Source organism: Petromyzon marinus, chromosome 71, assembly GCF_048934315.1.
Source record: "Petromyzon marinus isolate PM22_M1 ecotype Great Lakes invasive population chromosome 71, UKy_Petmar_22M1.pri1.0, whole genome shotgun sequence".
NCBI lineage: Eukaryota > Metazoa > Chordata > Hyperoartia > Petromyzontiformes > Petromyzontidae > Petromyzon > Petromyzon marinus.
The window spans coordinates 872,491-900,195 of NC_133737.1; the positions used below are offsets into that span (position 1 = coordinate 872,491).

Genomic DNA, 27,705 nt, shown 5'->3' on the forward strand with positions numbered 1-27,705 from the left:
CAACCAGGTGAAAGTTCGCATCGAACCAAACCACCGGCAAATCCATCTACTTAATGACGCGAGAAAATTCACACGAAATATCGCTTTCAATTAATAAGCTTTTAATGAAGAAATACAATTATCTAATTCAAAATAATACAATTCAAAGTTGTTTCATTTTAAAACTTCAAAACGGAGCATCGGGAGCTTGCGTGGAGGCGTCGTTCGTGTGCAATTTTTTTCGTGACTTTCCTGGCCCCAGGCCGTAAATGGTTGTGAGGGGCACCGCAGGCGATCTGGCTTGCTTCAAGCCATGGTTGTGAACATCCAGACGTTAATCAGCAAGGGCCATTTCTTGTCCTAATTCGAGAAAATCTACATCAACATGTAATACAAAATTATAATTCGTGTTGTAGAGAATGTATCTCCTCTACGTGTAACTTTTGAGTGGTATGCCTTGTAACTGATGAATGATCCGAGTGTGCTCCCTATTTCAAAGACAATGAGTTGCTCCAGAGGGAGAAGCTTCCTGAAACATAAAATACCCTTTGACCTGTATCACAAGAACAATGAGTCTCACCTGACTTATCTATACAGGTTACTTCCAAAACATACACTTTGTCCTAACATCACTTATTCAATGTTTGACCCTTTTACACAAAATGTTACATGTACGTACACAATCAGACAAGTATTTATTCTAAATTATTGACAGGCATCTGAACAAAATTGAATTACAGGTGCACCCCAAGCCTGTTCCCACCCCCCCCCCCCCGCTTCTGTGTATATGCAAGATGTGCTGTTTTGAGCTGCCGCAAGATGAGCTGCCACTCTCCTTTTGCTCCCCCCCCCCCCAACCTTATTTCCTATTTAAGCTTCTGTTCACCTCTCTCTCTCTTTGCCTCTCCGTCTTTCCTACTGACCATGTACCTCGTATTTTCACTCTGTCTATGCTGGTTTGTGCAATCCAGAAGTTGAACACGAAATTTAACACTCTTCTGAAATTCGTGGTCCGCCAGGAAGTGTCTGTGTTGTTGGCCTGACTGGTTGTGCTTCACATGTTTTTTAGGTCTGTTAAATTCTCGTCTCTCATCTTTTTTACATCCATGATTTGTTCTTGCCATGATTTGTCCTTGACACCTGGTGAAGATCGCTTGTGTTGTGATCTAAACGTCGTGATATGTTTTGTATTTAATATAATTTTATTGTATTTCTACATACGTGACTTTACCGAAAAAACCAATGAGTAAGGTTACATCGCATTAACAAGAAGCTATTTTTAAAAAATATGCACCGTCTGCTTAACAGTGTATGTACAACGTGCTATTGCGCCAAAACGAGTTGGCCATTGCATGCTGGCGTCTGCGTCAAAATGTATCAAATTCTAAACATTACCTACAAACTACACAACCAAGATCCCACATCAACCATCACCCCCTACTGACAGGCTCTTGTACACATGCAGGCCGGTGCAGGGCCACCACCTTGTGCCACACAGGGGCAGCTGCTATTTGGGGGTGCTCTTCGAGTGTTTGAGACAAGATACGATACAAAACTCCGAATTGCCAGAGGCGATTAAGCAACCACCATATAATTGGAATAATTAGAACCTTGTGAATGCTTGGGAGCTTATTGACTCTCGCTCATGGTTAGAGATCTACCCAACCCACAGGTCCACAAAGACTGGCTGCTCTTACCCTGCAGGTTGAACCTAGGAATTAAGTGTTCAACTTTATTGTTGTCATTAAAGGCCTGTGACAAAGGTGCATCTATTGGAGCGACATCGTCTCAAGCTTACACATCTAACGGGTCTCCAATTGACTTCGTATTGTCTCGGAGGAAGTCCACCCACACCTCCACTTCCACAAACTGCTGAGAATTGCCTCGCTCTGCCTCACAGTCAGAATTCTCCTCCTGCTTCACGTTTCCTCCATTAATGTGTCGGTCCGACTTTGGAGTTGAATCATCTTCACATTTTACCTTCACTTCTTCGCTCTTCACCATCACTTGTTCATATTTCACCTTCACCTCTTTATATTTCACCTCGATACCTTTAAAAGTGTCCAAGCTTGGATTTTCTTCCGGTTCTTGTTTCATGAGGGATGGGCTCATTGCGCCACTTTGACTTCCACAAGCTGATTTCAGACTCCACTCCTTGTGGGTCTTCTGATGCTTGCGAGTTCTCTTGTGTTTTTGAAGATGTGGTGACTGTGCAAACGCCTTCCCACACACACTGCACTTGAAGGGTTTCTCTCCTGTGTGTGTTCTCTGGTGTTTTTTAAGAGTAGATGAATGTGCAAACGCCTTCCCACACACACTGCACTTGAAGGGTTTCTCTCCTGTGTGTGTACTCTGGTGTTTTATAAGAGTAGATGATCGTGCAAACGCCTTCCCACACACACTGCACTTGAAGGGTTTCTCTCCTGTGTGTGTTCTCTGGTGTTTTACAAGAGCAGATGAATCTGAAAACGCCTTCCCACACACACTGCACTTGAAGGGTTTCTCTCCCGTGTGAGTTCTCTGGTGTACTTGAAGATGTGATGAATGTGCAAACGCCTTCCCACACACACTGCACTTGAAGGGTTTCTCTCCCGTGTGTGTTCTCTGGTGTTCTACAAGAGTAGATGAACGTGCAAACGCCTTCCCACACACACTGCACTTGAAGGGTTTCTCTCCCGTGTGTGTTCTCTGGTGTGTTACAAGAGGAGATAAATCTGAAAACGCCTTCCCACACACACTGCACTTGAAGGGTTTCTCTCCTGTGTGAGTTCTCTGGTGTGTTACAAGAGTACATGACTGTGTGAACGCCTTCCCACACACACTGCACTTGAAGGGTTTCTCTCCCATGTGTGTTCTCTGGTGTTCTACAAGAGTAGATGAACGTGCAAACGCCTTCCCACACACACTGCACTTGAAGGGTTTCTCTCCCGTGTGTGTTCTCTGGTGTGTTACAAGAGGAGATAAATCTGAAAACGCCTTCCCACACACACTACACTTGAAGGGTTTCTCTCCTGTGTGAGTTCTCTGGTGTGTTACAAGAGTAGATGACTGTGTGAACGCCTTCCCACACACACTGCACTTGAAGGGTTTATTTCCCGTGTGTGTTCTCTGGTGTGCTACAAGAGCAGATGACGGTGAAAATGCCTTCCCGCACACACTGCACTTGAAGGGTTTCTCTCCTGTGTGAGTTATCTGGTGCCGTGTCAAATGTTCAGTACTATCCGTGCTGTTTGCACGCCGGTTGCATTGATGCCTTTTTGCACCGAGCTGCGCTGAGTGCCTTTGCTCCATCAGACAAATTCTGCAGAGGAAGCGACAGCTGCAGAGAGAAAAAAAAGAATATCCACACCATCTACACGTCAGTATTGATGCACAGAGGAATGCATATACACAGTCAAAGGTGACTTACATGTCTATACTTATTCATATATTTATGATATAGTGAAAAAGTGTCCCAAATTCATCACACGGGCTGTTATGGCACACAACGAGAGGGCGAATGTCATAAACATGCCTGGAAGCCCTCGTATCTTCAAAATGAATGTTAACCCAAAACTCCGAGCACACAATTTCGGCTATCTGGCTTCAAAAGGAATATTTATGAAAGCTAAATTCAGCTGACATACCAAAGGGTGTTGAAAATAATACTGTTTGTGTTATGCAGAAATGCATAAATTAATGTTCAATCGCAACTTAGAGGTGTGAAGCCAGGCACAGATGTCCTTGAATGCTGGGATGAACAGTTCTGACTTCAACTGCACATGTGCTGTGATAACTTCCTGACTCCATTTTTACAAAAAGTTCCAGAGGAAATAAAAAATAAACTGTTTTGATATAACCTCCGTGCTCAATAGAGTTAATAGACTTTACTGCAAAATACAAACTTGACCCTGTCACACACTCAGAGGTGGAGCCAGGATTTTCAGGAAGATGGGGCAACCCCTTCAGCAATGAAAAATGATAGGAGTTGTTAGTAAGTAAGGAGTTGTTAGTAAGTAAGTTGTTAGTATGTAAGGAGTTGTTAGTAAGCGAGGAGTTGTTAGTAAGGAGTTGTTAGTAAGGAGTTGTAAGGAGTTGTTAGTAAGGACTTGTCCCTTGCTTTTTATTTGACGCGTATGATAGGCACCGCGCTCGCTGAAAGTGTTTGCCATCAGGGAAGTCGTGTACTGTATACACAACTGCGCACAATTCTGTGAGTCGCTTGTAACAGCTTTGCCGTGACTTATTGCCAATTTTGGACTCGGACTGTTGTCCTCTCATAGAGTCCCTGGCACGTAATAATATGCCAAACGGTGGCAGTGGGGGTCGCAAAATGCTGATTTATCTATATATATATAAAAGGGAAATGTGTGGATATGTGTGTCTGTTCGAAAGTGTTTAGCATACTTCCCAACATGCTACACACTTGAAATTTGGCATGTGGGTAGGTTCCGTACTGTACACAATGAACAAAGTATAAAAATATAAGGAGGGAGGAAAGACGGACAGGGAGGCAGAGAGAGAGAGAGAGGGGGAGGTGCGGAGGGATGAACAGAAGCTTAAATAGGAAATACGGTTGGAGGGGGAGAGGGGCCAGAGCGAGAGCGGCAGATAAAAAACGCACATCTTACACATACAAAACGGCAGCTCAAAAAAGGACCACCTCTTGTAAATACAAAATGGCAGCTCAAAAAAGGACCACCTCTTGTAAATCCAAAACGGCAGCTCAAAAAAGGGCACATCTTACACATAAGTACAACGGTAACTTCCCCGTAGAAGTGTGATAATAAAGTATTAAAGCTTTCGTGACTGCATAAAATGACTCATTGGTTTTTTCGGTAAAGTCACGTATGTAGAAATACAATAAAATTATATTAAAACAAAAAAACAATCACGGCGTTTCGATCACAACGCAAGCGATCTTCATCAGGTGTCAAGAACAAATCACGGAGGTAAATACAACAAAAAGATGAGAGACGAGAATTCAACAAACCTGAAAAACATTATGTGAAGCACATCCAGTCAGGCCAACAACACAGTTAGACACTTCCTGGCGGACCACGAATTTCAGGAGAGTGTTAAATTTCGTATTCAACCTTTGGATTGCACATACCAGCATAGATAGAATGAAAAATACGAGGTTCTACATACGTGACTTTACAAAAAAAAACAATGAGTAATTTTATGCGGTCACGAAAGCTTTAATACTTTATTATCACACTTCTACGGGGAAGTTACCGTTGTAATTACGTGTAAGATGTGCCCTTTTTTGAGCTGACATTTTGTATTTACAAGAGGTGGTCCTTTTTTGAGCTGCCGTTTTGTATGTGTAAGATGTGCGTGTTTGAGCTGCCGCTCTCGCTCTGGCCCCTCCCCCCCTCCAACCGTATTTCCTATTTAAGCTTCTGTTCATCCCTCCGCCCCCCCCCCCCTCTCTCTCTGCCTCCCTGTCCGTCTTTCCTCCCCCCTTACCTCTTGGTGGACATGTATATGTATTTCTACTGACCTTGTACCTCGTATTTTTATTCTATCTATGCTGGTATTTGCAATCCAAAGGTTGAACACGAAATTTAACACTCTTCTGAAATTCGTGGTCCGCTAGGAAGTGTCTGTGTTGTTGGCCTGACTGGATGTGCTTGACATGTTTTTTCAGGTTTGTTGAATTCTCGTCTCTCATCTTTTTGTTGTATTTACCTCCGTGATTTGTTCTTGACACCTGATGAAGATCGCTTGCATTGTGATCGAAGCGTCGTGATTGTTTTTTGTTTTTTTGTTTAAATATAATTTTATTGTATTTCTACATACGTGACTTTACCGAAAAAAAATTGAGTAATTTTATGCAGTCACGAAAGCTTTAATACTTTATTATAAAAATATATTTTTGTATTTTGTATGACCATGAAGTTTGTTACGTCAACCCGCAACACACCTGAGTTAAGCGCTCTGCAATGCTTAGAGCTGTTCACAGCGTGCCGGGAGATTTTAGGTGGCGCGTCGCTCCTGGCCGATGAAGCCATTGGTTTCTCGGAGTTTCAATACATATCCGTGCGAAGAACGGGTAGAACGGCTATCTTAAATATGAAGCAGAAAATTACATCTGTTTGTTTGTGTGAAGCAGCAAAACCTCTCCAACGCTGAGCTTTGGCGTCATTAAATTTTCACAGCTTATGCTGTTTGGAATTTCTAAGTGAACGCGACTATTTTCAGCTCGCCACGTCATTCATTCCAGAGTGGCGAAAATCGACCTTGCGTAGAAGTGGATTAAGGTTAAATTTCCTTGAGTGAAAACAACCGATTTAGGTAACTTGATTTGTTTTGGCTTTTTACCTTCTTGCAAGCATCAACATTTAAGGGTTTTTCAGTGAAATATAAGGTAATATGAAATATATCCAAGACAAGAATCCAAGTTCCGGGCGAAGCCGGGTAGTGAAGCTAGTTACTAATAAACCCCAATGATCCAATCGAAATTAGGGATTTCGATCGGACTGTTGGGGGGGCACGTGCCACCCCACCCCCACTGGCTCCACCACTGTCATGGACTGGCATGCTACACAGGTGATGGTGTGTCCAGACCCACGCCTGGCCACGTTCACCTTCTCAGAATTAATGCTTCCTCACTCCACCAAGCAAATTCATTGAGGATCAATCAACACAGCCGAAGTTGTGTGTCTCTATCTCTCTTCCCGTGGTTGCGTGGATTTCCTTCCCGATACCCGGGGTTCCCCTCCACATGTAGAGTGTGAACACCACCACGCGTCTAGGGTGAACACCGCCACGCGTCTAGAGTGAACACCGCCACGCGTCTAGAGTGAACACCGCCACACGTCTAGAGTGAACACCGCCACACGTCTAGAGTGAACACCGCCACGCGTCTAGAGTGAACACCGCCACGCTGTTGACGAGCCTCACCTTGTGATGTCGGCAGGTCGCTTCTAAAAACAAAAGCAGCACAGCAGCTCAAGCGGGCCTGGCCTGGTAAAAAAATAATGAAATAAAAACTGCATGAATATTTAAAAGTAAAACAAAGTGACAAAGTGGCGAGCCGAGTGAAGACAAATTAAACTTAAGCGATAGAATTGAAGCAAACGCGATCAGGCGAGGGCAGGAGGCAAGGCCCCGGGTGGCTAGGCCCCGCGCTGTAAAGTTCCAACCTGGACATCGCTTCCATGCTCGCTGCTACTCAATTGACATCCCTACGAGAGAGACAGCGAGGCTCTACCTCTGTAAACAACAACCACCACCACAACCACCACCACCACCACTACAACCACCACCAACACAACAACCACCACCACAACAACCACCACCACAACCACCACCACATCAACCACCACCACAACCACCACCACAACAACCACCACCACAACCACCACAACAACAACCACAACAACAACCACCACCACAACAACCACCACAGCAACCACAACCACCACAATAACTACAACAACCACCACCACAACCACCACAACAACCACCACAACAACAACAAACACCACAACAACCATTACCACCATAACAACCACAACCACCACCACTACAACAAACACCACCACCACAACAACAACCACTAGCACAACAACAACCACTAGCACAACAACCACTACCACAACAATCACCACGACAACTATCACCACAACAACCACTACCACAACAACCACTACCACAACAACCACAACCACAATCACCAGAACTACCACCACAACAACCACTACCACAACAATAACCACCACAACTATCACCACAACAACCACCACCACAGCCACCACCACAACCACAACCCCCACAATCACAATCACCACAACAACCACCACAGCCACCACCACAACCACAATCACCAGAACCACCACCACAACCACCACCAAAACCACAACAACCACCACAACCACCACAACCACCACCATAACCACCACAATAACCACAACAACCACCACCACAACAACCACCACCACAACCACAACAACAAACACCACAACAACCACAACAACCATCACCACAACCACCACAACCACCACCACTACAGCAAACACCACCACAACCATCACCACAACAACAACCACCACAACCATCAACACAACAACAACCACCACAACCACCACAACCACCACCACAACACACACTACCACAACAACCACCACCACAACCACCACCACAACCACCACCACCACAACCACCACTACAACAACCACCACAGCCACCAGCACAACAACCACCACCACAACCACAACCACCAACACAACAACCACCACAACAACCACCACCACAACCACCACCACAAACACCACAACAACCACTACCACAACAACCACCACCACAACCACAATCACCAGAACTACCACCACAACAACCACTACCACAACAATCACCACCACAACTATCACCACAACAACCACCACCACAACCACCACCAAAACCACCACCACCAAAACCACAACAACCACCACAACAACCACCACAACCACCACCATAACCACCACAATAACCACAACAACCACCACCACAACCACCAACACAACAACAAACACCACAACAACCACAACAACCATCACCACAACCACCACAACCACCACCACTACAGCAAACACTACCACAACCACCAACACAACAACCACCACCACAACAACCACCACCACAACAACCACCACCACAACAAACACCACAACAACCACAACAACCACCACAACCACAAACACCACCAAAACCACCACTACAACAACCACCACAGCCACCACCACCACAACAACCACCACAACAACCACCACCACAACCACCACCACATTAACCACCACAACCACCAACACAACAACCACCACAACAACCACCACAACCACCACCACAACCACCACAATAACCACCACCACAACAAGTAAAACAAAGTGACAAAGTGGCGAGCCGAGTGAAGACAAATTAAACTTAAGCGAGAGAATTGAAGCAAACGCGATCAGGCGAGGGCAGGAGGCAAGGCCCCGGGTGGCTAGGCCCCGCGCTGTAAAGTTCCAACCTGGACATCGCTTCCATGCTCGCTGCTACTCAATTGACATCCCTACGAGAGAGGCAGCGAGGCTCTACCTCGGTAAACAACAACCACCACCACAACCACCACCACAACAACCACCACCACATCAACCACCACCACAACCACCACAACCACCACAACAACCACCACCACAACAACCACCACAACAACCACCACAGCAACCACAACCACCACAATAACTACAACAACCACCACCACAACCACCACAACAACAACAACAACCGCCATTCGCCACTAAGTGGCGGTGACGTCACCACGACGCTTGTGCCAGGCTATGTGCACCCTGAGGCCACGTGAAGTGTCGAACGCCCGCTGGCAGGAGGTCACGGGGCAGACCCAGGTGCCACGGGTCGACTGACTGAGATGACTGGCTGATGCACCACCTGTGCCCCCTACTGTGCCAACCTGCTGTGCTTTAGCCACCCGGCGCTCCGCTCGCTGTTGTGAGCGTCGCTCCTCCGCCCTCCGTTGTTGTTGGAGGGCGACTGCCTCCAACTGCCCAGTAGCATCCTTCACGAGCCTCCTCCACAGAGGCCGATCTTGACACCGCTGGTACCAGTCATCGGCAAGTCCACTCAGCTCCACGTCCTCCTGTACCACATCACTCCATCTCTTCTCTAGCCCGTGCCGCGCCCGCTTAGCCCCCTCAATCCGGCCAAACAAAAGCTGTTTCGGCATGCGGTGGCTGGGCATGCGGGCTACATGACCCAGCCATCGCAGCCTTGCCTGCCGGAGGAGCTCACCGATGGGACCCTGCCCAGATCTTTCAAGGATTTGTGAGCTCCTCACACAATCCAGTCTGGTTAAACCCAGGATGGATCGTAGGCAGGCCAGCCTAAATGTTTCTAACCGGCGAAGATGTTCCATTAGGGGGGTCCACGTTTCGCAAGCGTAGAGAAGGGAGGGAATGACCGTGGCCGAGAAGACCTGAAGCTTAGTGCGGAGCGACAGACCAGGTAGCTTCCACACAGCGTTACGCAACCGATGAAAAGATATTGCCGCTCGACTGATTCGGAGTGAGACCTCTGCTGTTAAACTGGAGCCAGTCATAAGCACACTGCCCAGGTATGGGAAACTCTCCACTCTCTCCACAACTGCCCCATCACCGATTGGGAGTTGTGGGGGTGGAGTGTCCGATGGTACAAAATACCCAGGCAGGTGCTTAGTTTTGGTGGGGCTGATGGTAAGGCCCCACCTCTTAGTGGCACGCTCCAGTCTCAGCAGCAGCATCTCCAACTCCTCCTCTGACTGAGCAGCTATTACCAAGTCATCAGCATACATAACGTGGTTGAGCAATAGGGAGCCATCCCTTGACCGCACCCGGGCATCGATTAGCCTCCCATTATATCTGTACCATATGGAGATTCCCCCGGTACAGCTATTGAAGGCTTCACGAACTACGTGGTCAAAATAGATGTTAAATAATGTGGGAGCCAGAGGACATCCCTGTCGCACCCCAAGGTGTACAGGGAATGGCTCTGACTCCCGGCCACGTAGTTTTACCCGGGCCCGCTCACCATCATGAAGGTCCTTAATGATCGTGAGCAGAGGGTCAGGTACTCCAAAAGCACGAAGAACGACCCAGAGCCCAGGCCTACTGATGGTATCATAGGCCTTGACCAGGTCAATAAAGCAGAGATGTAGGTCTTGTTGGAATTCCCTACACCTCTGCTGTAGCAGACGGACAGAAAATATGGCATCTGTGCAGGACCGCCCTTTCCTGAAACCGCATTGGGGCTCCGCAAGCCTCTCCTCAGCGTGCCTGGCAAGGCGATGCTGAATAATCCTTGCCAGGACCTTTCCCGGCACACTGAGGAGTGAGATGCCCCTGTAGTTGTTACAGTCTGTGCGGTCCCCCTTCTTAAAAAGGGGGACCACCAGGGCATCCTTCCAATCCTGCGGAACCCGTCCAGTGGTCCAGACTGTTGTTATGATGTCATATAGGGCAGTCTGTGCACAAACGCCACCCTCCCTCAGCATTTCGCTTGGGAGATCATCTCTGCCCGCTGCCTTTCCTGGTCTCAGACTCCGGATCGCCTTCAATACTTCCTCAGCAGATGGCACCTCAGCCAGCCACTCACAGGGGGTGACTTCATACAATATTTGAGGCACCGCAGCCTCAGCAGGGTCATCCTCACTTTGTGCCACGATGTTTTCCTGGCTGAGGGATTTTCCCTCCCCCAGGACCTCACAGAAATGCTCAGCAAATCTGCGAACCTGTTCCTGGGGGTCGGAAATTGGATCACCGTTTTTTCCCCTAATGATGGTAATAGGTGTGGCGCTGCAGGTTACTTTTTTGATGGAGTTAAATAGAGATTTGTGATCACGGGCCACTGAGGCAGACTCCATCTCCTCAGCAACCCGCGACCACCACCCATCCTTGCAGCGCCTCACGGCTCTCCGAACCTCCGAGCGAAGGCTGCGGTAAGCCTCCTCATTCTCTGACGTGGGATTCTGTAGCCGATGACAGTGGGCCTGTCGCTTTTTCTCAACCATCGTGAACAACTCCTCTGTCATCCAGGGTGTCTGGGGAGGTCTGGACCGCGTACCCAAAGCAGCCATTGCAGCTGCATGAGTCACAGTCCTAAACCTCGCCCATTTACCCTCGACATCAGGAGGAGTCGGGGACGATGCCAATCCCAGCCGCAAGCGATGATGAAATTCTCGCTTGCAACTTTCATCAGATAACTGAGACCAGGCCACTTTAGGTTGGAATGGGGTCCTGGGTGTACAACCACCACAACAACCACCATGACAACCACCACAACAACCACCACCACAACCACCACAACAACAACAAACACCACAACAACCATTACCACCATAACAACCACAACCACCACAACTACAACAAACACCACCACCACAACAACAACCACTAGCACAACAACCACTACCACAACAATCACCACCACAACTATCACCACAACAACCATCACCACAGCCACCACCACAACCACAACCCCCACAACCACAACCACCACAACAACCACCACCCCCACAACCACTACGACAACAACCACTACCACAACAACCACTACCACAACAACCACCACCACAACCACAATCACCAGAACTACCACCACAACAACCACTACCACAACAATCACCACCACAACTATCACCACAACAACCACCACCACAGCCACCACCACAACCACAACCCCCACAATCACAACCACCACAACAACCACCACAGCCACCACCACAACCACAATCACCAGAACTACCACCACAACAACCACCACCACAACCACCACCAAAACTACAACAACCACCACAACAACCACCACAACCACCACCATAACCACCACAATAACCACAACAACCACCACAACAACCACCACCACAACCACCACAACCACCAACACAACAACAAACACCACAACAACCACAACAACCATCACCACAACCACCACAACCACCACCACTACAGCAAACACCACCACAACCATCACCACAACAACAACCACCACAACCATCAACACAACAACAACCACCACAACCACCACCACAACACCCACCACCACAACAACCACCACCACAATTCTAGATTTAAAGCTTTCGTGACTGCAAGGATCCATACTCTTTGGTTCTATTCGGTAAAGTCACGTAGGTAAATAATAAAACAACAATAATCACGACGTTTCGGCCACAACACAAGCGGCCTTCATCAGGTGAAGGGACGAGCCTGTCTGGAGGACAGTGCTGGAGTGGAAGAAGCCACGCTTAGATCACGACATTTAAGGAAACGCTACTGTTATTATGGATAAAGATTCATACAGCAACAAAATCCAGAATCTGCTCAACGATGGAAGTTACTCAAAAATAAAAAATGACCCCACTAATAGCCTAGCGATAAAAACCAACAAGATCATCACTAGTTCGACCTCCCTAATCGACCCAACTAAACGTCCCTCCCTAAAACCTTCTGCTGCAAGACCCCCTAGATTCTATGGTCTTCCCAAGATTCATAAAGAAGGCACCCCACTACGACCCATCGTATCCAAGATCAACTCCCCTACCTATAGACTAGCCCGTTTTCTGTCAGATACCTTGCTGCATTTCACTGGCAAGACCACCTCAGCAGTACTTAACTCAGCCCAATTGGTCTCTATGGTCAAAGACGTTGTACTGTCCCCTGACGATATCCTTGTCAGCTTCGATGTGGTCTCTTTGTTCACCAAGGTCCCAGTACCTGATACCATTGAAATAATTGAAAATTTGGTCCAACATGGACTAGACCCCGACACACCTGCACTGGTTAGGCACTGCCTCAACAATACCTACTTTACTTGGAATGGCTCCTTCTACAAACAAAATGAGGGTACCCCCATGGGTTCCCCCTTGTCACCAGTGATAGCCAATATTTTCTTGGAGAAATTTGAATCAGATGCCATCCAGACTTCCACCCTCAGACCTTCCCTGTGGAAGAGATATGTGGATGACACTTTCGTCATTTGGCCACATGGCCTCCCAGCTCTGAACCTTTTCCTACACCACATCAATTCCAGACATCCCGCCATCAAATTCACCATGGAAGTGGAGAAAGATGGCAAGCTACCATTCTTAGACGTTCTGTTTGAGAGGAGACCTGATGGCTCATTGGGACATTCTGTCTACAGGAAACCCACCCACACAGATTCCTACTTGAAACCTGATTCCCACCACCACCCAGCCCAAAAGAATTCTCTCATCAAAACTTTATACCATAGGGCTCATTGCATTTCAGACCAACACCACCTGACCAGTGAATTAAAACATGTACACCTGGCCCTCAAAAGGAATGGTTACTCTGACCGTACCATCCGCCAAGCTGTCTCTCCCTCCATACAGAAACAACCACTTGATACTCCGGTCAAAACCATCACACTTCCATATATAGCAGGCGTTACTAAAAAGATTTCCAAAATTCTAAACAAACACAAGATCCAGGTCCGGTTCAATACAGTACACAAAATTCGTGATCTGATCCCATCCGTGAAGGATGTCATTCCTGATTTACAGTACCCCGGGGTTTACAAATTGAGTTGTACCTGCGGTTATTGCTACATCGGTGAGACAAAGCGACATGTCTCTGACCAAATTCGCGAGCACAAATCAGATTTGAAACACGGCAAAACGAAATCTTCTGCCGTAGCTGATCACTGTTACAACGCTGTGGGGGATCACGCTATAATTTTTTCCGATACCAAGGTTCTTTGCAAACCCACGGGCTTTTATCAGAGATTTGTTCATGAAGCAATTCAGATCTACAAACACAGACACAATTTCAACCGAGAGGATGGTTTCAAATTAAGCAACCATTGGAAAGATGTTCTAAATCGAACTAAACATTAAACTAATTTCAATGGTACAGTATATTTTTCGAGTAGTGGTACCCCAAACTTTCGCAGCTCTTATAAATTCCCATTTTCACACCATCAATAGGTAAAATCCCCCTCCCCCCTTCCCCCCCCCCCTCGCCAAACTGCAAGTCCACCGGCACGTACACCACCTCTTTGCTCGCACACAGGTCCGATGTCTGAGCGTGGTTGTGTTTCGCTAAATTCTCCTGTTTGATGAGTACTAGGTGCCTCGGTGAATGTATATACTCTGACTTTAACATAGCTATTTCTGTTACCAGTTACTAGCTAATCACTCAGCTATTTAAATGCTAAATTCTATGCTAATTCCTTTGTCAAGGGGCACCTCTGCGGATGTGTATACTTTAACTTAGCTATTTCAATGAGCCATTTCAATGCTAAATTATATGCTAATTCCTTTGTCAAAGCCCGTGGTCTTCTTCTTCTTCTCACACAGCTTAAATGTCGCGATCTAAGCGTGGCTTCTTCCACTCCAGCGCTGTCCTCCAGACAGGCTCGTCCCTTCACCTGATGAAGGCCGCTTGTGTTGTGGCCGAAACGTCGTGATTATTGTTGTTTTATTATTTACCTACGTGACTTTACCGAATAGAACCAAAGAGTATAACCACCACCACAACCACCACCGCCACAACAACCACCACCAAAACAACCACCACCACAACCACCACCACAACAACAAATACCACAACAACCACAACAACCACCACAACCACAAACACCACCACAACCACCACCACAGCCACCACCACCACAACAACCACCACAACCACCACAACAACCACCACCACAACCACCACCACCACAACAACCACCACAACCACCACCACAACAACCACCACAACAACCACCACAACCACCAACACAACAACCACCACCACAACCACCACAACCACCACCCCCACAACAACCACTACCACAACAACCACTACCACAACAACCACCACCACAACCACAATCACCAGACCTACCACCACAACAACCACTACCACAACAATCACCACCACAACTATCACCACAACAACCACCACCACAGTCACCACCACAACCACAACCCCCACAATCACAACCACCACAACAACCACCACAGCCACCACCACAATCACCAGAACTACCACCAAAACAACCACCACCACAACCACCAACACAACAACAAACACCACAACAACCACAACAACCATCACCACAACCACCACAACCACCACCACTACAGCAAACACCACCACAACCACCACCACAACAACAAACACCACAACAACCACAACAACCACAAACACCACCAAAACCACCACTACAACAACCACCACAGCCACCACCACCACCACAACAACCACCACAACCACCAACACAACAACCACCACAACAACCACCACAACCACAACCACCACCACAACCACCACAAAAACCACAACAACTACCACAATAACCACGACCACAACAACCACCACCACCACAACAAGTAAAACAAAGTGACAAAGTGGCGAGCCGAGTGAAGACAAATTAAACTTAAGCGAGAGAATTGAAGCAAACGCGATCAGGCGAGGGCAGGAGGCAAGGCCCCGCGTGGCTAGGCCCCGCGCTGTAAATTTCCAACCTGGACATCGCTTCCATGTTCGCTGCTACTCAACTGACATCCCTACGAGAGAGCGAGGCTCTACCTCGGTAAACAACAACCACCACCACCACAACAATCACCACAACCGCGATGAGAATTTCTCACCTCGGATTTCAGTGCACGGCGGAGCAGCAGCTTCCTGTTACTTCGTGACGTCACGCAGCAGCAGGAGTTGACATGACGCCACTTGCGGGGTACCAAACACTCCCCTCCCACAATGAGCGGCTCTGTGGGCGTGGGTGCCGAACTCGTCGCAATAAACTCGCGACGGCTTTCATGAATATATTATGTTAATGAGCCGCCAGTCACCGGGAGTAGCTTTGCCCAAACAAGGATTCTAGTTGAACAGGTAAGGGAAGTGACCCAGGCAGAGGTGACGTCACGCTCAAGGGCGCAGTGGACCGAGTGGGATGAATACCTTGGTGACATGACGTCACTAGCAAGGTACACCTCCCCCTGGCGTTTCAAGCCGATGAGGTAATGCTGAGTGGTGACGTCACAGGGCGGGGTTGGAATTTAAGTTGATTTAGATTTATTTTCCATTGCTCCCTCCCTTGATCAGAGACCCCTTGGGTGTGTGAGCTCAGCAACAACTGTATGTGTTTGTACACTCTGTGTGTGTACACTGTGTGTGTGTGCACATTGTGTGTGTGCACATTGTGTGTGTGTACACTGTGTGTGTGTACAGTGTATGTACACTGTCTGTGTGTACACTGCGTGTGTATATATACTGTGTGTGTGTACACTGTGTGTGTACACTGTGTGTGTGTACACTGTGTGTGTGTACACTGTGTGTGTGTACACACACACACTGTGTGTGTGTGTGTACACACACACACTGTGTGTGTGTGTGTACACTGTACGTGTGTACACTGTACGTGTGTACACTGTGTGTGTGTACACTGTGTGTGTGTACACACACAGTGCGTGTACTACTCACTGTGTGTGTACACTGTGTGTGTGTACACTTTGTGTGTACGTACACACACAGTGTTTGCAGTGTTTGCACACAGAGTGTACACACACACTTTGTACACACACAGTGCAAACACACACAGTGTACACACACAGTGTGTACGTGTACACACACTGTGTGTGTACACACACACACACACAGTGTGTGTGTGTGTACACACTGTGGGGGGCCCAGTCATCTAAGTCAGTCGACCAATGGCATTTATTCATCAATTTATTATTTTCCCAAAAAAATTGTTTTCAATTTACGTAACTTTACCGAAAGAACCAAGAATACGGTAGCACATTCTCTATTTATTGCAGAGATTCAAGGTTCAACACCGACAGACAGACCTGGCTACCCCAGTAACATTCACCAAAATATGCACAGTCTGCTTAACGGCAGCTATAAAACATAGCGTTGTGTCATTCACAACGCGCAGGTCATTGCATATTTGTGTCAGGGTCAAAATTGGGGTAATTCCAAACATTATCCAGAAACTACACAACGGAGATGGCGCTCCAATGATCGCCCCCTACCGACAGACTCATGTCCACGTGCAGGCCGGTGCAGGACCACCTTGTGCCACACAGGGGCAGCTGCCACTTAGGGGGGGGGGGGTCCTTCGATTGTTTGAGATGAGATTCGATACGAAACACTGAGTTGCTGAGGCAATTAGACAAGCGACTTATGAGTGCAAATATGATATTGGTAACGTAGTGAATGCTTGGGAGCTTCATTGTCTCTCGCTCCTGCTGACAGATGTACCCAGCCCACAGCTCCACAGACACCAGCCGCTCCTCCTGTGCAGGTTCAGCTACGTACAGTGCGAAAGAAGTTCCAGATACACACAGAGACTCACAGAGACCCACAGATAGCATGGTTGGCTACGTATGGTGCGAAATAAGTTCAACGTACACACAGAGACTCGGAGCAAGTTTGAGTCGCGTGCAGTCGTGGGCCATGAAAGTTGAATTGGCGCATGTTGCTACTGACAGTAGTTGAATACGGTTGGAAAGACGCTGATAGAGACATACACAGAGACTGACAAGAGAGAGGTGGACAGACACAGACAAGAGGAAGACAGAAAAAAAGATACAGAGATGACAGAGACACAGTCAGTGAGAGAGAGAGACACAGAGGGGGACAGAGACACAGATGGACAGAGAGATGTTGAATCGAACAAACTTAACTTGCTCCACTGAAAGAGATTCTTCAATCTTTGCCCATCCCCGGAAGTCGTTCCAGTTTCTATTTATTTCATTGTATGTGGTGTCTACGTGTAAGCAATGTGGGATATCAATGTAGATAGATATGAACAAGATCAGCAGACAAGACGTCTTTCATACTCTTTGGTTCTTTGAGTGAAGTCACGCAGGTAGAAAAAATAAAATAAATCACGACGCTTCTATCGCAACACGAGCGGTCGTCCTCAGGCGAAAACATCCAGACATTGTCGCGGCAGAAGTCACGTGAGCTACGGCACGTGGCAAAGATAAGGTGACCCCCCACCCCCGTGGCTCGCCCTGCTCAGCTGAGCATTGTTTTAATGTGGTGGGCTCACGCGAAATTAATTTCTGGAAGACGAAGGTACTTTCAAAACCCACTGGCTAAACTCTTTTATATAAGTGTTGTGTCCTTAACTAACGACACGTAGACGTCTGGTTGAGGCAACGCGTTTATTATAACTCTTTTGAACTCTGCTCTACACACTACTGTACCACGAAGGAGTACGGCCCCTTCCACTTGATAGCCTACGCGAGTGACAGCCTCCCTTCTATCGCAGCCTGCACACTCCGGGCTCTGCTACACACGGGTCCCCTAGCCCGGCGTTAAGGGAAGACAAGATGACCCGTCCCAGCCAGGGTACGGGAGCTCACCTCTGGTCCGCTACAACCCGGCTCTAACAAGAGCCTCGGTTGAGGGTCCCTGGGTGCTGGTCCAGTCTTCAGGTCTTCGGATGTCTTCAGGCTTGAGTTGGTGAACACTGCCCGGCCGGTCCAGGGGGCCGGGCTTTTAACCCCAGGTCGGGGTCACCCCTCCCCTCCTGAACCACCAACCCCCCCTCCCAGAACCTTCTGGAAGGTCTTATCTTAAGGGGCCTTAGAGACGGGTGGGGGGTCAGGGATGTTATTCTCGGGTCACGGGGGTGGGGGCGGGGGTTTACTTTGGTCGACCCGTACACACCTCACTCTCTCTCTCGGCTGCCCCCTGTTGACCCGTGAACGTGGTGGCAGGTCAGCTTACAGCGCCTTGTTGTAGCGCTTACGCACAACTTCGTGACTAACGCTGCACGTTCCGTCGTATTCATGCAGGGGGCGCTGCAAACCTATGCATCCCCTGCATGAACGATGGAGGCGCAGGGACAGACGTTCGATCGCATTGGAATCAATTTGCGGACGGCGGTCTTCTCGCACGGCCAGCTCTGTGTCGCCTCATCTCGATCCCGCGATACCAACCAGGTGAAAGTCCGCATCGAACCAAACCACCGGCAAAGCCATCTACTTAATGACGCGAGAAAATTCACACAAAATATCGTTTTCAATTAATAAGCTTTTAATGAAGAAATACAATTATCTAATTCAAAATAATACAATTCAAAGTAGTTTCATTTTAAAACTTCAAAACGGAGCATCGGGAGCTTGCGTAGAGGCGTCGTTCGTGTGCAATTTTTTTCGTGACTTTCCTGGCCCCAGGCCGTAAATGGTTGTGAGGGGCACCGCAGGCGATCTGGCTTGCTTCAAGCCATGGTTGTGAACATCCAGACGTTAATCAGCAAGGACCATTTCTTGTCCTAATTCGAGAAAATCTACATCAACACGTAATACAAAATTATAATTCGTGTTGTAGAGAATGTATCTCCTCTACGTGTAACTTTTGAGTGGTATGCCTTGTAACTGATGAATGATCCGAGTGTGCTCCCTATTTCAAAGACAATGAGTTGCTCCAGAGGGAGAAGCTTCCTGAAACATAAAAATACCCTTTGACCTGTATCACAAGAACAATGAGTCTCACCTGAGTTATCTGTACAGGTTACTTCCAAAACACACACTTTGTCCTAACATCACTTATTCAATGTTTGACCCTTTTACACAAAATGTTACATGTATGCACACAATCATACAAGTATTAATTCTAAATTATTGACAGGCATATGAACAAAATTGAATTGCAGGTGCACCCCAAGCCTGTTCCCACCCCCCCCCCCCCCCCCCGCTTGTGTATATGCAAGATGTGCTGTTTTGAGCTGCCACTCTCCTTTTGCTCCCCCCCCTCCAACCTTATTTCCTATTTAAGCTTCTGTTCACCTCTCTCTCTCCTTGCCTCTCCGTCTTTCCTACTGACCATGTACCTCGTATTTTCACTCTGTCTATGCTGGTTTATGCAATCCAGAAGTTGAACACGAAATTTAACACTCCTGAAATTCATGGTCCGCCAGGAAGTGTCTGTGTTGTTGGCCTGACTAGTTATGCTTCACATGTTTTTTAGGTTTGTTAAATTCTCGTCTCTCATCTTTTTTACCTCCATGATTTGTTCTTGCCATGATTTGTCCTTGACAACTGATGAAGATCGCTTGTGTTGTGATCTAAACGTCGTGATTGTTTTGTTTTAATATAATTTTATTGTATTTCTACATACGTGACTTTACCGAAAAAACCAATGAGTAAGGTTACATCGCATTAGCAAGAAGCTATTTTTAAAAATATGCACCGTCTGCTTAACAGTGTATGTACAACATGCTATTGCGCCAAAACGAGTTGGCCATTGCATGCTGGCGTCTGGGTCAAAATGTATCAAATTCTAAACATTACCTATAAACTACACAACCAAGATGCCACATCAACCATCACCCCCTACTGACAGGCTCTTGTCCACATGCAGGCCAGTGCAGGGCCACCACCTTGTGCCACACAGGGGCATCTGCTATTTGGGGATGCTCTTCGAGTGTTTGAGACAAGATACGATACAAAACTCCGAATTGCCAGAGGCGATTAAGCAACCACCATATAATTGGAATAATTAGAACCTTGTGAATGCTTGGGAGCTTATTGACTCTCGCTCATGGTTAGAGATCTACCCAACCCACAGGTCCACAAAGACTGGCCGCTCTTACCCTGCAGGTTGAACCTAGGAATTGAGTGTTCAACTTCATTGTTGTCATTAAAGGCCTGTGACAAAGGTGCATCTATTGGAGTGACATCGTCTCAAGCTTACACATCTAACGGGTCTCCAATTGACTTTGTATTGTCTCGGAGGAAGTCCACCCACACCTCCACTTCCACAAACTGCTGAGAATTGCCTCGCTCTGCCTCGCAGTCAGAATTCTCCTCCTGCTTCACGTTTCCTCCATTAATGTCGGTCCGACTTTGGAGTTGAATCATCTTCACATTTTACCTTCACTTCTTCGCTCTTCACCATCACTTGTTCATATTTCACCTCGATACCTTTAAAAGTGTCCAAGCTTGGATTTTCTTCCGGTTCTTGTTTCATGAGGGATGGGCTCATTGCGCCACTTTGACTTCCACAAGCTGATTTCAGACTCCACTCCTTGTGGGTCTTCTGATGCTTGTGAGTTCTCTGGTGTCTTTGAAGATGTGGTGACTGTGCAAACGCCTTCCCACACACACTGCACATGAAGGGTTTCTCTCCCATGTGTGTTCTCTGGTGTACATGAAGATTTGATGAAAGTGTAAACGCCGTCCCACACACACTGCACTTGAAGGGTTTCTCTCCTGTGTGTGTTCTCTGGTGTTTTTTAAGAGTAGATGAATGTGCAAACGCCTTCCCACACACACTGCACTTGAAGGGTTTATCTCCTGTGTGTGTACTCTGGTGTGTTATAAGAACAGATGAACGTGCAAACGCCTTCCCACACACACTGCACTTGAAGGGTTTATCTCCTGTGTGTGTACTCTGGTGTGTTATAAGAACAGATGAACATGTAAACGCCTTCCCACACACACTGCACTTGAAGGGCTTCTCTCCCGTGTGTGTTCTCTGGTGTTTTACAAGATTTGGTGACTGTGAAAACGCCTTCCCACACACACTGCACTTGAAGGGTTTCTCTCCCGTGTGTGTTCTCTGGTGTGTTACAAGAGCAGATGAATCTGTAAACGCCTTTCCACACACACTGCACTTGAAGGGTTTCTCTCCCGTGTGAGTTCTCCGGTGTGCTTGAAGATGTGGTGACTGTGCAAACGCCTTCGGACACACACTGCACTTGAAGGGTTTCTTTCCCGTATGTGTTCTCTGGTGTGTTACAAGAGCAGATGAATGTGCAAACGCCTTCCCACACACACTGCACTTGAAGGGTTTCTCTCCCGTGTGTGTTCTTTGGTGTACTTGAAGATGTGGTGACTGTGCAAACGCCTTCCCACACGCACTGCACTTGAAGGGTTTCTCTCCCGTGTGTGTTCTCTGGTGTGTTACAAGAGCAGATGAATGTGCAAATGCCTTCCCACACACACTGCACTTGAAGGGTTTCTCTCCCGTGTGTGTTCTCTGGTGTACTTGCAGATGTGGCGACTGTGCAAACGCCTTCCCACATACACTGCACTTGAAGGATTTCTTTCCCGTATGTGTTCTCTGGTGTGTTACAAGAGCAGATGAATGTGCAAACGCCTTCCCACACACACTGCACTTGAAGGGTTTCTCTCCCGTGTGTGTTCTCTGGTGCCGTGTCAAATTTCCAGTACGATCCGTGCTGTATGCACGCCGGTCACATTGTTGTCTTTTTGCACCGAGCCGCGCCGAGTGCCTTTGCTCCATCAGACAAATACTGCAGAGGAAGCGACAGCTGCAGACAGAAAAAAAGAATATAAACACCATCTACACGTCAGTATCGATGCACAGAGGAATGCATACACACAGTAACACGTGACTAACACGTCTATACTTCTTCATATATTCATGTTATAGTGAAAAAGTGTCCCAAATTCATCACACGGGCTGTTATGGCACACAATGAGAGGGCAAATGGTTATAAACGTGCCTGGAAGCCCTGGTATCTTCAAAATGAATGTTAACCCAAAACTCCGAGCACACAATTTCGGATGTCTGGCTTCAAAAGGAATATTTATGAAAGCTAAATTCAGCTGACATATCAAAGAGTGTTGAAAATAATACTATTCGTGTTATGCCGAAATGCATAAATGAATGTTAAATCGCAACTTAGAGGTGTGAACCCAGGCACAGATGTCCTTGAATGCTGGGATGAACAGTTCCGACTTCAGCTGCACGTGTGCTGTGATAACTTCCTGACTCCATTCTTACGAAGAGTTGCAGAGAAAAAACTAAAATAAACTGTTTTGATATAAGACCCGTGCTCAATAGAGTTAATAGACTTTACTGCAAACACAAACTTGACCCTGTCACACACTCAGAGGTGGAGCCAGGATTTTCAGTTAGGGGGGCAACCCCTTCAATCGGACTGTTGGGGGGGCACGTGCCACCCCACCCCCACTGGCTCCACCACTGTCATGCACTGGCATGGTTCACAGGTGGTGGTGTGTCCAGACTCACGCCTGGCCACGTCCACCTGCTCAGAATTAATAGTTCCTCATTCCATCAAGTAATTCATTGAGGATCAATCAACACAGCCGAGGCTGCGTGTCTCTCTCTCTCTCTCCCCGTGGTCGCGTGGATTTCCGTCCCGATCCCCGGGTTTCCCCTCCACATGTAGAGAGTGAACACCACCACGCGCCCAGAGTGAACACCGCCACGCGTCTAGAGTGAACACCGCCAAGCGTCTAGAGTGAACACCGCCACACGCCCAGAGTGAACACCGCCACGCGTCTAGAGTGAACACCGCCACGCGTCCAGAGTGAACACCGCCACGCGCCAGAATGAACATTGCCACGCGCCCAGAGTGAACAAGGCCACGCGCCCAAAGTTAACACCGCCACGCGTCCAGAGTGAACACCGCCACACATCCACAGTGAACACCGTCGCGCATCCAGAGTGAACACCGCCACGCATCTAGAGTGAACACCGCCGCACGTCTAGAGTGAACACCACCAAGCGTCTAGAGTGAACACTGCCACGCGTCTAGAGTGAACACCGCCACGCGTCTAGAGTGAACACTGCCACGCGTCTTGAGTGAACACCGCCGCGCGTCTAGAGTGAACACCACCAAGCGTCTAGAGTGAACACTGCCACGCGTCTAGAGTGAACACCGCCGCGTGTCTAGAGTGAACACCACCACGCGTCCAGAGTGAACACCGCCACGCTGTTGACGAGCCTCACCTTGTGTTGTGGGCAGGTCGCTTCTGAAAACAAAAGCGGTACAGCAGCTTGGCCTGGTAAAAAGAATGAAATAAAAACTGCGTGAATGTTTAAAAGTAAAACAAAGTGACAAAGAGGCGAGCCGTGTAAAGACAAATTAAACTTAAGCAAGAGAATTAAAGCAAACGCGATCAGGCGAGGGCAGGAGGCAAGGCCGTGCGTGCCTAGGCCACGCGCTGTAAAGTTCCAACCTGGACATCGCTTGCACGCTCGCTGCTACTCAATTGACATCCCTATGAGAGAGAGAGTGTGGCTCTACCTCGGTAAACAACAACCACCACCACCACCACAACCACCACCACCACAACAACCACCACCAAAACCACCACCAAAACCACACCACAACCACCACAACAACCACCACAACAACCACCACAACAACCACCACCACAACAACCACCACCACAACAACCACCACCACCACAACAACCACCACCACCAAAACCACAACAACCACCACCACCAAAACCACAACGACCACCACAACAACGACCACCACAACAACCACAGCAACCACCACAACCACAAACACCACCACAACAACAACCACCACCACAACCACCACGGTAACAACCACCATAACAACCACAACCACCACAACAACCACAACAACGACAACAACCACCACCACAACAACCACCACAACCACCACAACAACCACCACCACCAAAACCACAACAACCACCACCACAACAACCACCACCACAATAACCACAACAATCACTACAACCACAAACACCACCACAACCACAAACACCACCACAACAACCACAACCACCACAACAACAACCACCACCACAACCACCACCACAACAACCACCACAACCACCACCACCAAAACCACAACAACCACCACCACAACAACCAACACACCAACAACCACCACAACAACCACAACAACCACCACAACCACAAACACCACCACCACCAATAGAACAACCACCACAACCACCACCACAACAAACACCACCACAACAACCACCACCACAACAACCACAACCACAACAACCAATACAAACACCACCACCACAACAACCACCACAACAACCACCACAACAACAACCACCACCACAACAACAACCACAACAACAACCACAACAACAACCACCACCACAACCACCACCACAACAACCACCACAACAACCACCACCACAACAACCACCACAATAACCACAACAACCACCACCACAACCACCACCACAACAACAACCACCACCACCAAAACCACAACAACCACCACCACAACCACCACCAAAACCACAACAACCACCACAACCACCACCACAACCACCACAACCACCCCCACAGCAACAACCACCACAACCACCACCACCACAACAACCACAACCACCACCACAACCACAACACCACCACAACCACCACAAAAACCACCACAACAACCACCACAACCACCACCACAACAACCACAACCACAACCACAACAACCACAACCACAACAACCACCACCACAACCACCACCACCACAACAACCACCACCAATAGAACAACCACCACAACCACCACCACTGCAACAACCACAACAACCACAACCACCACAACAACCAACCACCACAACCACCACCACAACCAACACAACAACCACAACAACCACCACAACCACCACCACAACAACAACCACCACAACCACCACCACTGCAACAACCACCACAACCACCACCACAACCACCACCACAACCACAACAACAACCACAACAACTACCACCAACCACCACAACCACCACCACAACAACCACAACAACCACCACAAACACCACCACAACAACCACCAAAACAACCACCACCACCACAACAACCACCATAACAAGTAAAACAAAGTGACAAAGTGGCGAGCCGAGGGAAGACAAATTAAACTTAAGCGAGAGAATTGAAGCAAACGCGATCAGGCGAGGGCAGGAGGCAAGGCCCCGCGTGGCTAGGCCCCGTGCTGTAAAGTTTCAACCTGGACATCGCTTCCATGCTCGCTGCTACTCAATGGACATCCCTACGAGAGAGAGCGACGCTCTACCTCGGTAAACGACAACCACCACAACAACAACCACAACAACCACCACAACAACAACCAACACCACAACCACCACCACAACAACCACAACAACCACCACAACAACAACCACAACAACAACCACAACCACCACCACATCCACCACAACCGCCACCACAACAACCACCACAACAACCACCAACACCACAACCACCACCACAACCACCACAACAACCACCACCACAACCAACACCACAACCACCACCACAACAACCACAACAACCACCACAACAACAACCACAACAACAACCACAACCACCACCACAACCACCACCACATCCACCACAACCGCCACCACAACAACCACCACCACCACCACAACCACCACAACAACCACCACCACAACCAACACCACAACCACCACCACAACAACCACAACAACCACCACAACAACAACCACAACCACCACCACATCCACCACAACCGCCACCACAACAACCACCACAACAACCACCACCACAACCACCACCACAACCACCACAACAACCCCCACCACTGCAACAACCACCACAACAACCACAACCACCACCACAACAACAACCACCACCAATACCACAACCACCACAACAACCACCACAAGTAAAACAACCACCACCACAAAAACCACCACAACAACCACCACAACCACCACCACAACAACCACCACCACAACCACAACAACCACCACCACAACCACCACCACCACAACAACCACCACCACAACCACCACCAATAGAACAACCACCACAACCACCACCACTGCAACAACCACAACAACCACAACCACCACCACAACCACAACCAACACAACAACCACAACAACCACCACAACCACCACCACAACAACAACCACCACAAGCACCACCACCACAACGACCACCACAACAACCACAACCACCACCACAAAAACCACCACAACCACCACCACAACCACCACCACAACCACCACCACAACAACCACCACAACAACCACCACCACCACAACAACCACCACAACCACCACAACAACAAACACAACAACCACCACCACAACCACCACCACAACCACAACCACCACAACAACCACCACAACAATAAAACAAAGTGACAAAGTGGCGAGCCGAGTGAAGACAAATTAAACTTAAGCGAGAGAATTGAAGCAAACGCGATCAGGCGAGGGCAGGAGGCAAGGCCCCGCGTGGCTAGGCCCCGCGCTTTAAAGTTCCAACCTGGACATCGCTTCCATGCTCGCTGCTACTCAATTGACATCCCTACGAGAGAGAGCGAGGCTCTACCTCGGTAAACAACAACCACCACCACAACAACCACCACCACCACAACCACCACAACAACCACCACCACAACCGCGATGAGAATTTCTCACCTCAGATTTCAGTGCACGGCGGAGCAGCAGCTTCCTATTATATCGTGACGTCACACGGCAGCAGGAGGTGACATGACGTCACTTGAACAAAA

The 27,705-nt window shown here is 48.2% G+C and overlaps 2 protein-coding genes across 2 annotated transcripts in view; both read right to left on the bottom strand.

The window, feature by feature from the left end:
- Nucleotides 1-16,397, bottom strand: part of LOC142906878 (uncharacterized) — a 57,529-nt gene extending 41,132 nt beyond the window's left edge. Inside the window, exon 1 of the mRNA XM_076055596.1 lies at nt 16,076-16,397. The gene's annotated coding sequence lies outside the window, so the exon portion shown is untranslated. The remainder of the gene's footprint in view (nt 1-16,075) is intronic.
- Nucleotides 85-27,705, bottom strand: LOC142906884 (uncharacterized). Its single transcript, XM_076055603.1, has 4 exons — nt 27,614-27,705; nt 24,171-24,223; nt 21,579-22,722; nt 85-3,162 (listed from the first exon to the last, which is right to left on the bottom strand). The coding sequence occupies exons 3-4, from the start codon at nt 22,692-22,694 to the stop codon at nt 1,774-1,776; spliced, it is 2,505 nt and encodes an 834-aa protein (XP_075911718.1). The 5' UTR covers nt 22,695-22,722; nt 24,171-24,223; nt 27,614-27,705; the 3' UTR covers nt 85-1,773.

Coding starts and splice junctions, on each gene's coding strand:
- LOC142906884 (XM_076055603.1), bottom strand. CDS start 22,694: ATGGAGCAAAGGCACTCGGCGCGGCTCGGTGCAAAAAGACAACAATGT. Junction 3,163..21,578: donor ATGTACACCAGAGAACACAC/ATGGGAGAGAAA, acceptor CAGATAACTCAC/ACAGGAGAGAAACCCTTCAA.